Here is a 13,053-nt window from a genome sequence, read left to right as displayed (position 1 = left end):
AGAGGCAGAAAGTTGCTTGACCCCTGGCAGAACTGAAAGGCCGATGCTTCTTAACATAGAAACCTAAGAGAAAAGGGATACCATGAGATAAGTCTGGTATCACCAATGTCAATAATGCAAGGCTCTGTAAGTTAGGTCGAGGAGTCTGAACGTTATCCTAAGATCCAGAGGAAATTTGAAGGGTTTTGTAAAGGAGGGTGACAAGTTTATATTTGCAATTTTAAAAGCTTTCTCTGGCTGCGGCATAGAGAATTGATTGGAGGGAGATAAAAATAGATGGCAGAGAAACCAGTAAGGATGATACTATAGCAGTCTGGACCAGAGGCTGGTAGTTTGGACTAGGTGAGTGACAGAGAAGATGGAAGGAAGCTGGCTGACTGAAGAAATAGTTAGAAGGTATAACCAACAAGACTTTGTATGTGTGTGTGTGTTGCGGGGAGGTGGCAGGAAAGGAGAGCCTCTAAACAAATACTTCAGGAAGAAATGAATTCCTGTGTTCCTGTTATATTCTTTTACTAAGCTATCCCTCTAGGCAGTCCCTTCCTGTTTTCTCCACAAAAATGTCCCTCTTTTTTCCAGGAGAATTCTAGAATTTTAGAGTTGAGCATAGTAGTTTAGAGGACGTAGAAACTGCCTGAAGTCAACTTTCTACCTCTGCCACCCCATTTACCTAACACTTGCAGAGACCCAACCACTCCAGACCCATACTTACAGAACTCTTCCTGTAAGTGACTGCATGAGTGATAAAACAGTCTACACTAATGTAAAGCTGTGGCCCAAAACATCACACAGGTGTTGGAGTTTCCACAACCATTTTTTCCTGGATCTTCACAGAACTCTTATAAGATAGGTACTACTGTTGTTGTTGTTGTTAGGCGCCATCCAGTTGTTTCTGACTCACAGCGACCCATGTTACACAGCAGAACTGCCCCACAGAGTCTTCTTGGCTGTAGTCATTAGGAAGCAGACCTCTAGGTCTTTCTCTCGTGGAACTGCTGGATGGGTTCAAACTACCAACCTTTCAGTCAGCAGCCCGGCACTTAAATGTCTGCATCACGAGGGCTCCTTGGGTACTACTATACAGGAAATAAACTCAGAGCTAAAGTTACATGTCCAAGATCTCACACACTAAAGAAAATGGCAGTGCTAAGATTTGAACCTAGATCTCCTGGTTCCAAATGGAATGCTCTTTTATCCCTGTAGATTAAGTGTGGTATTCATATTTACCTATTGTAGTTGTTAGGTGCCGTCGAGTTGGTTCCGACTCATTGCGACCCAACGCACAACAGAACCAAACACTGCCCGGTCCTGAGCCATCCCTACAATCATTGTTATGCTTGAGCTCATTGTTGCAACCACTGTGTCCATCCACCTTGTTGAGGGTCTTCCTCTTTTCCGCAGACCCTGTACTCTGCCAAGCATGATGTCCTTCTCCAGGGACTGATCCCTCCTGACAACATGTCCAAAGTATGTAAGACGCAGTCTCGCCATCCTTGCCTCTAAGGAGCATTCTGGCTGTACTTCTACAACAGATTTGTTTGTTCTTTTGGCAGTCCACGGTATATTCAATATTCTTCACCAACACCACAATTCAAAGGTGTCAATTCTTCTTTGGTCTTCCTTATTCACTGTCCAGATTTCACATGCATATGATGCGATTGAAAATACCGTATTTACCTAAGATAACTTAATTCTTGTAGGCAGGTAAGAGCCACTTCTGGGAATTCTTCCCGGTTTCAAGTATCAATTTATTTAAAAATGTTTACTGAGCACCTACTACGTGCCCAGCATGGAGCTAGACCTACTGTTGGGGGTTATAGTAAGAGAAGGTGCTTGCCCTCAAACAAATGTATCAACGATAAAAGTGATAAGTGCTATAAAGAAAACACACAGGTGATGGATGTGAGTGAAAACATGTGCCCTCTTGGGTGCTACTTTAGATAGGATGGTCAGAGAAGACCTTTCTGAATAGTGTCATTTACGCTGAAATCCAAGCTAAGTACTTAATGAAAGGCTTTTCCCCATCGACTTAGTTTGGGAAACACCGACAAATAGTGTACTCCTGCCTTCGCCCCCAGGCTATGACTGGAAAGCGGACAGTTCCCGGCCTAGTCCGGCCGCCACCACTAGAGGGCGCGGCGGGTCCTCCCAGCCCTCGGAGGCGCCACTGGCCGCCCGAGGCACTGCCACACTGACATCTGGAACCTAAGGTAAAACGACATCCGGGGTACAGGTAGACAGAAAGGGCGGTGTTGAGGAGTCCTGTGGCCTTAGGGAATCGCTGGGGTTCACTAGGCTCCTCAGGGGTAAGACGTCCTCAGGATTACAAACCCAGTTACTGCATTTGCCGTCACTCCATCGGGGATAGTCCACTTCCGGGTCTTTAAACCAGGAAGTTGTGGTTGTGTCCAATCTTGTTCCTCCTTCCGCACTCAGCTTTTGAGTCCGTCCCTCGACTGGACAGTGGCGGCCTATGGCTACCAATCAGCGCTCAGGGAAGGCGCATGCGTCTTCGAACGAACGCGACCTACAGTGAGTTTTGACCTGAGGACCTCTTGTCTCCCCCTCCCTCTCTGTTAACATGGCGCTTTCCGGAGTGTGTCTGGCTCGGGCAGCTGTGTGGGGCTCAGCGGTCACCCCTGGACCTTTTGTCACTCGGAGACTGCAACTTGGTCGCTGTAGTCTAGTCTCGGGGGCCCCTTGGTGAGGGACCTGGAAAGAGAAAAGCATTTTTGACGTCCAGGCTCTTCCAGTGGCTGACCCTTGCTTGCATGCTGTCTCTGAGCCCCCATCGTAACTCTTAGGGTCCCGTGCCCCCGCCCCTGCGTTTTTGTTCTTGTGCTCGGGATTCACACCCCGGCCCCCGACAATGACTCGGCTTCCTGACCACTTCTAATTTTCAGTGCCCCACACTGAATTCCCCGCGCGTCCTGAGCTCAAATTTTAAGCCTCGCTTTCTCACCTCGGGTTTTACCGCTGCTACCTCGCTCACATCTCTCATCGGTCTTAACCTGTCGCACAAATTGTCCCTCGTTCCTTGCACTCTGTCCAGACTCATATCACTACCTCACATCCCTTCCTGCCTGGCATCTTATATATCGTGGGCTTTTTCTGCCTGGATCCACCTTCCTCAGTTTGATTGCTTATCTCTCCTTGACCCCAAGACCTTCCCTGGATTTCAGAAGTTTCAGGTGTTGGCCTGCACTCTTCGAGGCTGATGTTTAATACTAGGACCGGAGGTGTGAGGGGGCTTCCAGGCCTGGTTCCCAGATAGTCTCTTTGATGTTCCTTGTAGGTCTTCAAAGCTTCATCTCTCTCCAAAGGTGGATGTGAAGAGCATGATCTCTTACATGGCGACCAAGACAAAAGCGGTTAATGAGAAATACCATCGTTTCTTGGACCGTAATTTCCCTCGCTTCTATGTCCTGTACACAATCTTCACGAAAGGTAAAAACAAAACTAAAACAGAAATTCCTTGAATCAGCTTTTTGGCATTATTGGTGAGTTACAATAAATAGGACTGTTTGCAGGTTCTGCTTTGGGGACGAGAGCTGGGATATCTTCTTTTTCTTAAATACTAGAATAGTAAACTAATCCTTATACATCAGCACTTCTTGAGGATGTTTCTAGAAAGGGGAAACAACTGCTGAAACACCTAGGGGTGGGGAGATATTCTTGCGCTTAACTTTTCTTAACTGCACACCTGAGTATAGTAAAAATTCTTTGTCATGCACAAGAGCAGGATCAATGGCTGCACAGACCTGTCCTGTGATGTATCAGTGGACTTGGCTCATAAGGAAATGTGGTCTAATGCTTGTCACAAACCTATTCTAGGTAGCATGCTGTGGTGGAAATAGTGCTTCGTATACTTGGTTTCTGAATGTCTCTGCCAGTTACTAGGAGATGGTATAGTGTCAAGTGTCCACTTTTTATAGCCAAAGTGCCTGGGTTCAAATGCCAGCTTGTCCTTACTGGTTGTGTGATTGGACTAGTTACTTAACCTCTCTGTCTTTTGGCTTTATTATCTGTAAAATGGGGATAATAATAGAACCTACCTATTGACAGCATGGTTGTAAAGATTAAATAAGCTATATTAATTAATTAAATTTAATAAGTAAATACATGCATGTAAAATACTTAGGATCTGATCTGTAGTAAGCATTCAATAAGTGTTAGTTTTTGGTAATTATTATACTTTATACTTATAATCCTAAAAAAAAAAAAAAGTTACAATAAACTACCGCATTATAAATTCTGAGTGTTATGATCATTATTACTAGCTTCATGGACTTGTACAAATTGCTTATCCTCTTCTGTAAAATGGAGATAAAAATACCTGCTTTGTCTACCCTTATGTCTACCATGTAATCAGGATAGAATTGGAAAATCAATTGAAAACATTCTGGTTGGTTTAACTTTTATTATGGAAAAATTTTAAACATACATGAAAGGAGAGAGAATAGTATAGTAAACTTCCATATACTTAACCTCACTTCAGTAAGTATCAACTCTTGGCCACCGATCTTATTTCATCTATATGCCTGCCTTCTCCTGGATTTTTTTTTACGTCAATCTATTCATCATATCATTTCATTCATAAATATGAAAGCATTTTTAAAAACTAAAGTGTTAGATAAATATAAGCATTATCATAGAATGACAATTAAAAATATATCTTAGAAATATAATGAATTACAGTAATTATAAAGGTGTTCCAGAGAGGAGGTGAGTTAATGATATCTGGCCAGGGAATACATAGGGTTAATTGAGCAAGACTTCTTGGGGGTAGGGAGCTTTAAATCTTTTTTTTTTTTTTTTTTAATTGTGCTTTAGGTGAAAGTTTACAGCTCATGTTAATTTCTCATTCAAAAATTTATACACATATTGTTTTGTGACATTGGTTGCAATCCCCACAATGTGATAGCACGCTCCCCCTTTCTACTCTGGGGTTCCTGTGACCATTCGTCCAGTTCCTGTTCCTTCCTGCCTTCTCTTCCTGCATGGACAGGAGCTGCTCTTTTGGTCTTGTAGAAAGCTTTGAATCTTGATTTTTGAAAAGGAAATGATTAATGAACCAGAAAAGGGAGACCATTCCAAAGTAGATCACAGAAGCCAGCTTGGGTGGAAGAGAGGTGATGTGCTGTGGGGGTAGGAGGGAGATGAGAAAAGAGATACAGGTTGGACTCCTAAGAGTTTCAAGTTACCTACTTTGAAGCTTTTATTTAGGCTTAGAGAGGGACAAGTGTACATGTGGGTGAACGTGGAGTAGGAAGCTGTGTTAAGATTCAAACTGGGATAACATCACACTCTGTGCTCTACTTTAATGAGGCAGGATTGCGGATGTTATGGGCTGATGCCAAAAAAGCTAGAAGAATAAAGACAAATATGTTGAAGCACAATATAAAGTTTCATCAACTTTCATACCGGGAGATGGAGCATTTGAGACAGGTATGGGCTAGGGGACAGATAGCTGGAAGTTCATGGTGATGTAAATAAAATTAACCAGGATCTCAATTTTTTTATTTCTCTTGTTCACCACTGATCAAACTTTTGCCCTTTGCCTTGAGATCCAAGTATTGAACTGAATGAGGGCATCAGATTATTTGTCAGCCCTCCATAGCAAAGCTTCAAGAAAGTTTCTGGCACACTTTCTGAATAAGAGGTGTGAACACTAAAATCCTACTGAAAGTAGTATTTGGTGGATCCATTCTGAATATCAAGAAGAAATCACTGAGGGATTTGGTATAATGTCAGGCCTGGAACTAGACATTATCCGGGATACAAAAGTAAACAAATCAGAAGCTCTCTTCTCAAGAAGGAGCCCTGACAGCACAGTAGTTAAGAGCTACGGCTGCTAACCAAAAAGTTGGCAGTTCGAATCCACCAGCTACTCCTTGGAAACCCCAAGGGGGAGTTCCACTCTGTCCTATATAGTTGCTATGAATTGGAATCATCTCAATGGCAACAGGTTTGGTCCTCAAGGAACTTACCGTACAGAGGTAGATGGGAATCATCTTGATCTTTTCTGGGCTGTGATGGAAGATGACTGCACAGTGGGATGGAGGGATTGTCCGTTACGTTCAGAACTTACTGGGTTAAAACTGTGTCTGTGTTTTATTCTGCTTAGTTCCGCCGAGATGTTGCCAAGTGTCTTTTCCTGGGTATCATTTCCATTCCACCCTTTGCCAACTACCTGGTCTTCTTGCTAATGTGAGTACAGACTTCTGTCTCCCCAGCATCTTGAAGATATATAGTTTTTTTTTTTTCTTTAATGAGAAGTTATTTTAAGAAGAGCTTTCCATTTCAGAAGCTAGGCAGAAGTTATCAAACTTCCTGCTCCAATCTTCTCATTATCCCAAGGTTCACGAAAGCCACTCCATAACACTGGGGTAACTGAGATGCATCACAGCTGTAGGTGGCCTAGACTCTCCCTTTCTCTTAACTGCCCCTGTGTGGCGTGAAATAAGATGATGACCTACTCCGTCATTCCTGGAGACAGCAACCCAATCCCAGGAGGCATGTTTATTTGGGACAAATTTTTGTTCAGGAAAAAAAATGTATGTTATATTCATTTTATGTTGTTGCAGTTATCTATCAGTGTATAACAAACAACCGTATAGCTTATAGCTTAAAACAACTACCCTTTTCATGATTTGTGGGTCAGGGATTTGGGCAGAACTCCGTAGATGATTGATTTTTCTGTTCCGTGTGGCGTTGACAGAGGTCCTTCAGTGGTATAGTTGGTGAATGGACTAGTCCAAGGTCTGCCTTGATGGGGATGACCGGAAGACTGGAATTGTCACCTGGAGTATCTACATGTGGCCCCCTTAATATGGCAGCCTCAGGGTAGTGGGACTTCTTACATGGTAGCTTGGGGTTCCAGAGTGAGTACTCCAGCAAATGAGGCAGAAGCTGCCTGGCCTTTTATAAACCAACCCTTGGGTGTCACATAGAATCACTTCTGTTCTTTTCCATTGGTTGAAGCAGTCATCCAGATTGAAAAAAAGGAATATAGACCTCATCTCTCAATGAGAGGTGTGTCAAAGAATTTGTGGCCATGTTATAGAAACAGCATACATGTAGACATGTAAATTTATTACCTCTTCTATACTGTGTACACATTAAGGACTATGCTACGGTGTGAAGTTGTCAACATCACATACGGTGTCTAGCTCTATCTGCAACTTTGTTCAACTTTGTCCAAAGTTCTTCACATTTTATTTTATGTGATTGCTGCATGCCAGGCCATTCTACCACTGCTTCTTTTCACATACGTCAGTAGTGCTGTTTGAAATTGTGCTTCTGTGTATCTTTAAATTTTGGTCTGAGACTCACTCAGAAAGAACAGTGAGGTAGGGAAATAATGTCTCTATCTCTTCTTCCTAGTATTCATGTCTGCCAAATGCTTTCTTAGCTGTCTTTGAAAGATGCCTATTTCTGCAAGTGACTTTGTGATTCCTTTTCCTGTAGGTACCTATTTCCTAGGCAACTACTGATCCGACACTTCTGGACCCCAAAGCAACAAACTGTTTTCTTAGATATCTATCATGCTCTCCGGAAGCAGTCCCATCCAGAAGTCCTTACTTGTTTGGAAAGGACTATCCCTGTCATTTCTGATGCAGGACTCCGGTGGCATCTGACAGAGCTGTGCAGCAAGGTAGTCCCCAGGTGACCCTTCCTATAAACTAGGGATCTTATTAGATCCAGTTGCACTGAACTAGGAGAGAGGGCTAGTCAGGACATTCCTAATGTCTACCAATCTCTCACCTCTTTCAAGACACAGCATGGTACTCAGCCAGCAGTAAATGATATCCTGGTTCTGAGAGAGTGTTTCTCTAACCATCCTCTGGGCATGAACCATCTCCAGGCTTTGCAGTTGGTGAGTACTTTGAGGCCTTCTGTTTTCCACACAGCCTCACCTTGCTTCAGATCTTTGGTTGAAGTAATAGATGTTGACTTTATCTCTGTTGTGTTACAGAAAGTCTTGAGCCGGGCTATGCTTCTCACACCTCACCTGCCTCCTTTCTTGTTGAGAAGCCGTTTGAAGAATCATACCACTGTGATTCATCAACTGGACAAAGCTTTGGCAAAGCTGGGGATTGGTGAGCTGACTGCTCAAGAAGTGAAGTCGGTAAGAGCTCGATTGCAACATTGACTGTCAACCCCTGGTGGGCTTTTGAGCGTACTGGAGCTGGGCTCTTTGTCTTGTTTGTTGTATCAAAGCTCCAACTCTATTCTCTCAACTCATTTCTATGTCTTTTTTCAGTCCACTTAACTAGTGGGAAAGACTTAGTTTATGTTTCTTTTTTTCTGGCACTTCAAAAACCAAAGATACTACACTCTAGGCCAATTGTTTTAGATTATATAAACCTCTTTCCGTGTCATCTTGTCCATCACCAGTTCATGGACTCTTCCTTGAGCACAATGAAGAGAAACTGAAACCTGCCCAAACTGTCACGGTCAAAGTGGATGAGATTTAACTTACTTAAAGTGTGTAACTTATTTAAAAGGAGCCCTGGTGGCCCAGTGGTTAAGTGCTCTGCTGCTAACTGAAAGGTCTGTGATTTGAACCCACTAGCTGTTCTGAGGGAGAAAAGACCTGATGGTCTACTCCTGTAAAGATTTCAGCCTAGGAAGCCCTATGGGGCAGGTTTACTCTGTTCTGTAGGGTTGCTGTAAGGTTGTTATGAGTTGGAACCTACGTGATGGCACACAACAGCAACAACTTATTTAAAGGAGATTTAGGATTATTTATGGGTTTTTACTTCTTTAGCATACCCACCCTGTGAGTATTGACTGTTTCTCTTCTGGGTGGTATAGGCTTGTTATCTCCGTGGCCTGAATTCTACCCATATTGCTGAAGACAGATGCCGAATTTGGCTGGGAGAATGGCTGCAGATTTCCTGCAGCCTAAAAGGTAAGACAAATCCCATGGTTATGCCACTGAAATCCAAACCATTACTGCATTCTGTTCTAAGATTGTTAGGGGTAGTGGTCTAACCTTTGAGTACTTGTCAGACCCTTACCTAACATGTTTCTAATTGAAGCAGTACAAACCCACATGCCTACAGGGGCTAGGCAGTTAATGAAGGAGACTGTGCAAGACAAGAGGGAGTAGTAGGCCCTGTGGGGCCATGAGAGTGAGTGCATGCTAGTCTAAAGCAGTTCCTCAACCTTGTTACTCCTGACGTTTTGCGGGGCTGGTCACACATTACAGGATGTTTAGCAGCATCCCTGACCTCTACCCACTAGATGCCAGTAGCACCTCCTCACCCCCAGTTATGACAACCAAAAATGTCTCCAGATGTTGCCAGAAGTCCCCTGCGGGGCAGAATTGCCACAGTTGAGAAGCATTGATTGAAAGGCATGCGAATTCAAAACAAAAGAAAAGCACTCTACTGGCTAAACAAAACAGTATGTGAGGGCCTGTGGGTCTCCTGTTTGCCACTTTTGGCTGGGTCTCAATGTTTTCTAGGCCTTTGGGTATTAGGAGAGGCCTACCAGTCTCCTTGGAGCTGAGAAATGTCCCCAGAGCACAGGCTTCTACCAGAAGAATCCCAAGGTAACAGGGTGGTTAGTGCCATTACCATCTGAGTTTTCTGCTGCCTTTACATCAGAATCAAGAAATAGAGAATGGGTTAATCTGAACATATAGTAGAAGGAAAGGAAAGCATGCGTGCAGAGGCTGGAACAAGGCAGGAGAGCTCTGAGAACAATAAGCTCTTAATGCTACACCTCCCTGCACTTGGCGTCCTGCCTCCAGTATCAAGCCCTGTATTCCAAGGCACTCAGAAGGCAGATCGTTCCCTGGCCAAACCACTGATATTGATGTTTTCAGAAGCTGAGCTGTCCCTCTTGCTGCACAGCGTGGTCCTGTTTTCCACCAACTACATCAGGAAGAGGCACTGAGCGAACCGTGGCGTAGACGGCGTTGTCCTGCAGTCAACGTAATAACAGCAGCATGAGACCAAATGGCACTAATCAGCAGAGCCTGTGTGTACTGTTAGCTGTGTGGGAGCCTACGGAGCAGGTGCCACAGCCCTCAGTGTGGTACCCATAGGAGGGCTACCAACATTCCCCTTAGCGAGAGCTGAAACAAACCCTCTCATCAGGGGTGGCCACGTGAGGTGTCATCCTAACTCCCTCACAATTGGCCAGAGTTGGTGACAGCTGCATACTGGGCTTTTACTGTGACGTGTAAATTTCAGGTCCTAGGAAGTGAGTTGGTGCCCCAGCTGGGAGTTCTTATCTGACCTAGGACCCATCCACTGCCATATTCTTATAGCTGTGTTTATTTATTTTTTTTTATGGGCCGGGGGGCGGGGGAGGTAAAGATAATTTCTGGCTGGTGGGAGCCGCACTGGTTAAACTGGAGCACTTACATGTATGCATGTACTTTGATACTCTCCTCATGGTATGACCAAAAGTAGGGATTTTATTTTGTTCTCATTGGCATGGACTAACCATTCCCTTTCCTTTTCAAATCCTTTGACCTTTAAAGTTGACCTTAACTTAAAAAACAAAGAAACAACTTCTGGGAACAGTTTAACAGAAAAGATAAAAGGAAGCACAAGTGCTGCTTGACCCCTTCTCCAGCGTTTACAGCCTTCGTTCCCCGTGTCTTAACTTCCGGGCTGTAGGACAGCCCCTGTGGATCTTAAACTCTTTGCTCCCTCTGCTGTGTTGCAGTGATCCAGCTGTACCTGGCAGTGGCTGCCTTCTTTGAGCCATGGATCCAGTTCTGTAAGGTACTAATTACTGCCCACCTGGGGAGGCCAGGGGAGGTCAGCATCGAGATAGAAAGTTAGGTTCAGCATTTGTCTGTGTACACCAGTGACTTGTAGTAACTTACTGTAAATGCATGAAGCACTGTCTTTAAACCCAAGTAAAGACTGACTGAAACTAGTTGCTGGAAATTACTTACGCACACACTAATCATTTTGCTAAGGCTCCTTTTGCAAGACTGACATAACCTAACTAATGGGGAGACAGCTGGTTGAAATAGAACCTTCCAAGGGGATAGCAGTTATGAAGAAACTGATTTGAAGCTGTTCCTCTTGATGGGCATCTTAAGATGTCCTAATAGGAATAGAGAATTTCGTAGATTTGAAGTTAATGGAATTAACTTTCAACGGGGCAGGAGTGAGACCTGCTTCAGCTGAAGAGCTCTTGATGTTCCAAAGAGAATACTGTATTTTCCCATCTTAAAATGTTTTTATTGTTAACATTAATCCCTAACTGGCCCAATTACTTTTATATACAGAGCTGAAGAAGCATCCTTTCTCTAACAAGTACCTGAGTTGTGGCCTGCCAAGAAAAAGAATAACAAACCATCCTTTTGAATATTTCTTTAATATTACATTTAAATATTCTCTTTAAATACAGCATTATCACAATGAAAAGGACCTAAAGGCAAAAAAAAATTTTTTTTTCAGAGAACCAGACAAGCTTTGGATTCACATTGAAAATACTACCTGTGTACATTATGTGAGAAAGGAAATTGGAAAATAATAGGAGTTGCAAAGTCATTTCTTTTATCTAGGCCTAGACGGACCAGGACTGAAGCTATCTGCTTCTGTGATCAGAGGGCTAGCTTCCTAGCAACCATGAACTATAAGTCTCCTGTCCAACTCAGATAGCACCAGAAATGAGATGCACTAGGTTTAGAAAAGGCCTTTTGCTCAACAAGATAGTTACTGCTAAATGTTAGTATTTAGCATTCAGAAGCTTGGAATCAGTGTGAGTCAGAATTATAGTTAATAAAGGGATGGATTTGATTTAAGAAAGTAGTTTTTCAGAAAAATCAACTATCTTATGGGTTGGGAATGGGTTTAGTAATTACAGCTTGATCCCAAAGGCTATTGTCTCTCACTGAGCAGCCGGAATCCACTTTCCTAGATGAAGCGGGAGCCTTCCTGAGGAGGGACTTTCAGAGAAGATGCCTTTCTCCCTAAAAAAAAAAGAGTTAACTAAATTCCCAGTTAAGCTCCAGTCTTGTAGTGGAGGGTACCAGGCTAAGATGGGGGAGTATAGCTCAGTTCAAGGTAGTATCTAGATCTCAGGGACTGTCAACTGTTTTGTAAGGGCGGGGGGGGGGGCAGAGATAAGGACCTATATACTTAAGAACATCCCTCCAAACAAAAACAGGAACAGAGAAGCAGAATGGCTTATGAGATGTATCTCTATTAAGTACCACGCCTTTCAGGCTCGGGGTATAGGGATTTTATAGATGAAATGCTGCCACATACATGAAGGTTGTTCTAAGGCACCAGGGCCTTAATATCCCACAAAAAAACACTTCATGAGCAAGATAAGTAGGAACAGTTATTCCCGCCAACCAAAAAAAAAAAGTTTTCCACGTTTTCCTTCCTGGTTGGTAAACCAGAAGTGAAGCGCACTGTGAAGGGTGATAATACTGTTTTGCTCCCTACTGCGCCCACTCAGAACAGGCAAGGTAACTTTGCTGATAAAACAGAATTCAGTGGTATCTGATGGAGCACATCCTGCAATATAAACTGGACCTAAGAGGAAAAGGAACCATATCCCTCCAACAGAGGTAAGAACTGAATTCAAGTCCTATTCTACAGACTTCAAAGGTGGTTTTCAGAACTTGTGTCCTCCAGCGGGTTGGATGTGGCATTTGGGAACTGGTTCAGCCTCCAATTTTTATCTGTCATCAAGGCAGAGGGGTCCACTAAACAGCTATAGTTCTTGGGGGGTGAGCTGGAATAGTGTGAGGACTCTCTAACCCCGTACATCTAAGAAGGATGAGGAGGGTAGATAGAGGAAAAAAAAAACTAGTTGGTGACCTTGACTGCCACATCCTATAGTCCATTAAAGCTCAGATCTCTCAAAGAGGGGAAAAACCTGGCTGAAAAGGCAGGCGTGGCACAAATAAAGCCATCTTCTTCCCAGACAGCAGCCTATTCCTGCTGCCTCCTTTGGATATAGTTTAATGCTCCATATAAGCCTCCCATGGGATGTGTGAGCTTCAACCTAAAGCTGCCTGACAGAGCTAGTGTTAGAGAAGATGCAGACTCTTTACACCACATC

At 43.5% G+C, this 13,053-nt stretch overlaps 1 protein-coding gene across 6 annotated transcripts; it reads left to right on the top strand.

Moving 5' to 3' along the window:
- The first annotated feature begins 2,108 nt into the window (after positions 1-2,108).
- On the top strand, positions 2,109-11,973 carry LETMD1 (LETM1 domain containing 1). 6 transcript variants are annotated; one of them, XM_003405446.4, is made up of 9 exons: positions 2,148-2,703; positions 3,296-3,447; positions 5,333-5,448; positions 6,128-6,210; positions 7,471-7,657; positions 7,778-7,879; positions 7,979-8,131; positions 8,821-8,917; positions 9,839-11,389. In XM_003405446.4, the coding sequence occupies exons 1-9, from the start codon at positions 2,582-2,584 to the stop codon at positions 9,907-9,909; spliced, it is 1,083 nt and encodes a 360-aa protein (XP_003405494.2). In that variant the 5' UTR covers positions 2,148-2,581; the 3' UTR covers positions 9,910-11,389. The 6 variants fall into 6 exon arrangements, with proteins under 6 accessions (XP_023412137.1, XP_023412143.2, XP_023412125.2 ...); XM_023556369.2 differs by lacking the exon at positions 9,839-11,389 and having other exon boundaries at positions 2,109-2,210; positions 8,821-9,445; XM_023556357.2 differs by lacking the exon at positions 9,839-11,389 and having other exon boundaries at positions 2,146-2,703; positions 8,821-9,477.
- Positions 11,974-13,053: the final 1,080 nt, after the last annotated feature.

This window comes from Loxodonta africana, chromosome 4 (assembly GCF_030014295.1).
Source record: "Loxodonta africana isolate mLoxAfr1 chromosome 4, mLoxAfr1.hap2, whole genome shotgun sequence".
Taxonomy (NCBI): Eukaryota; Metazoa; Chordata; class Mammalia; order Proboscidea; family Elephantidae; genus Loxodonta; species Loxodonta africana.
Note: the sequence above shows the minus strand (reverse complement) of the source record. Positions and strands in the feature narration are given on the sequence as shown.

Coding starts and splice junctions, on each gene's coding strand:
- LETMD1 (XM_023556357.2), top strand. CDS start 2,582: ATGGCGCTTTCCGGAGTGTGTCTGGCTCGGGCAGCTGTGTGGGGCTCA. Junction 5,449..6,127: donor AGATGGAGCATTTGAGACAG/GTATGGGCTAGG, acceptor TATTCTGCTTAG/TTCCGCCGAGATGTTGCCAA. Junction 6,211..7,470: donor TACCTGGTCTTCTTGCTAAT/GTGAGTACAGAC, acceptor CTTTTCCTGTAG/GTACCTATTTCCTAGGCAAC.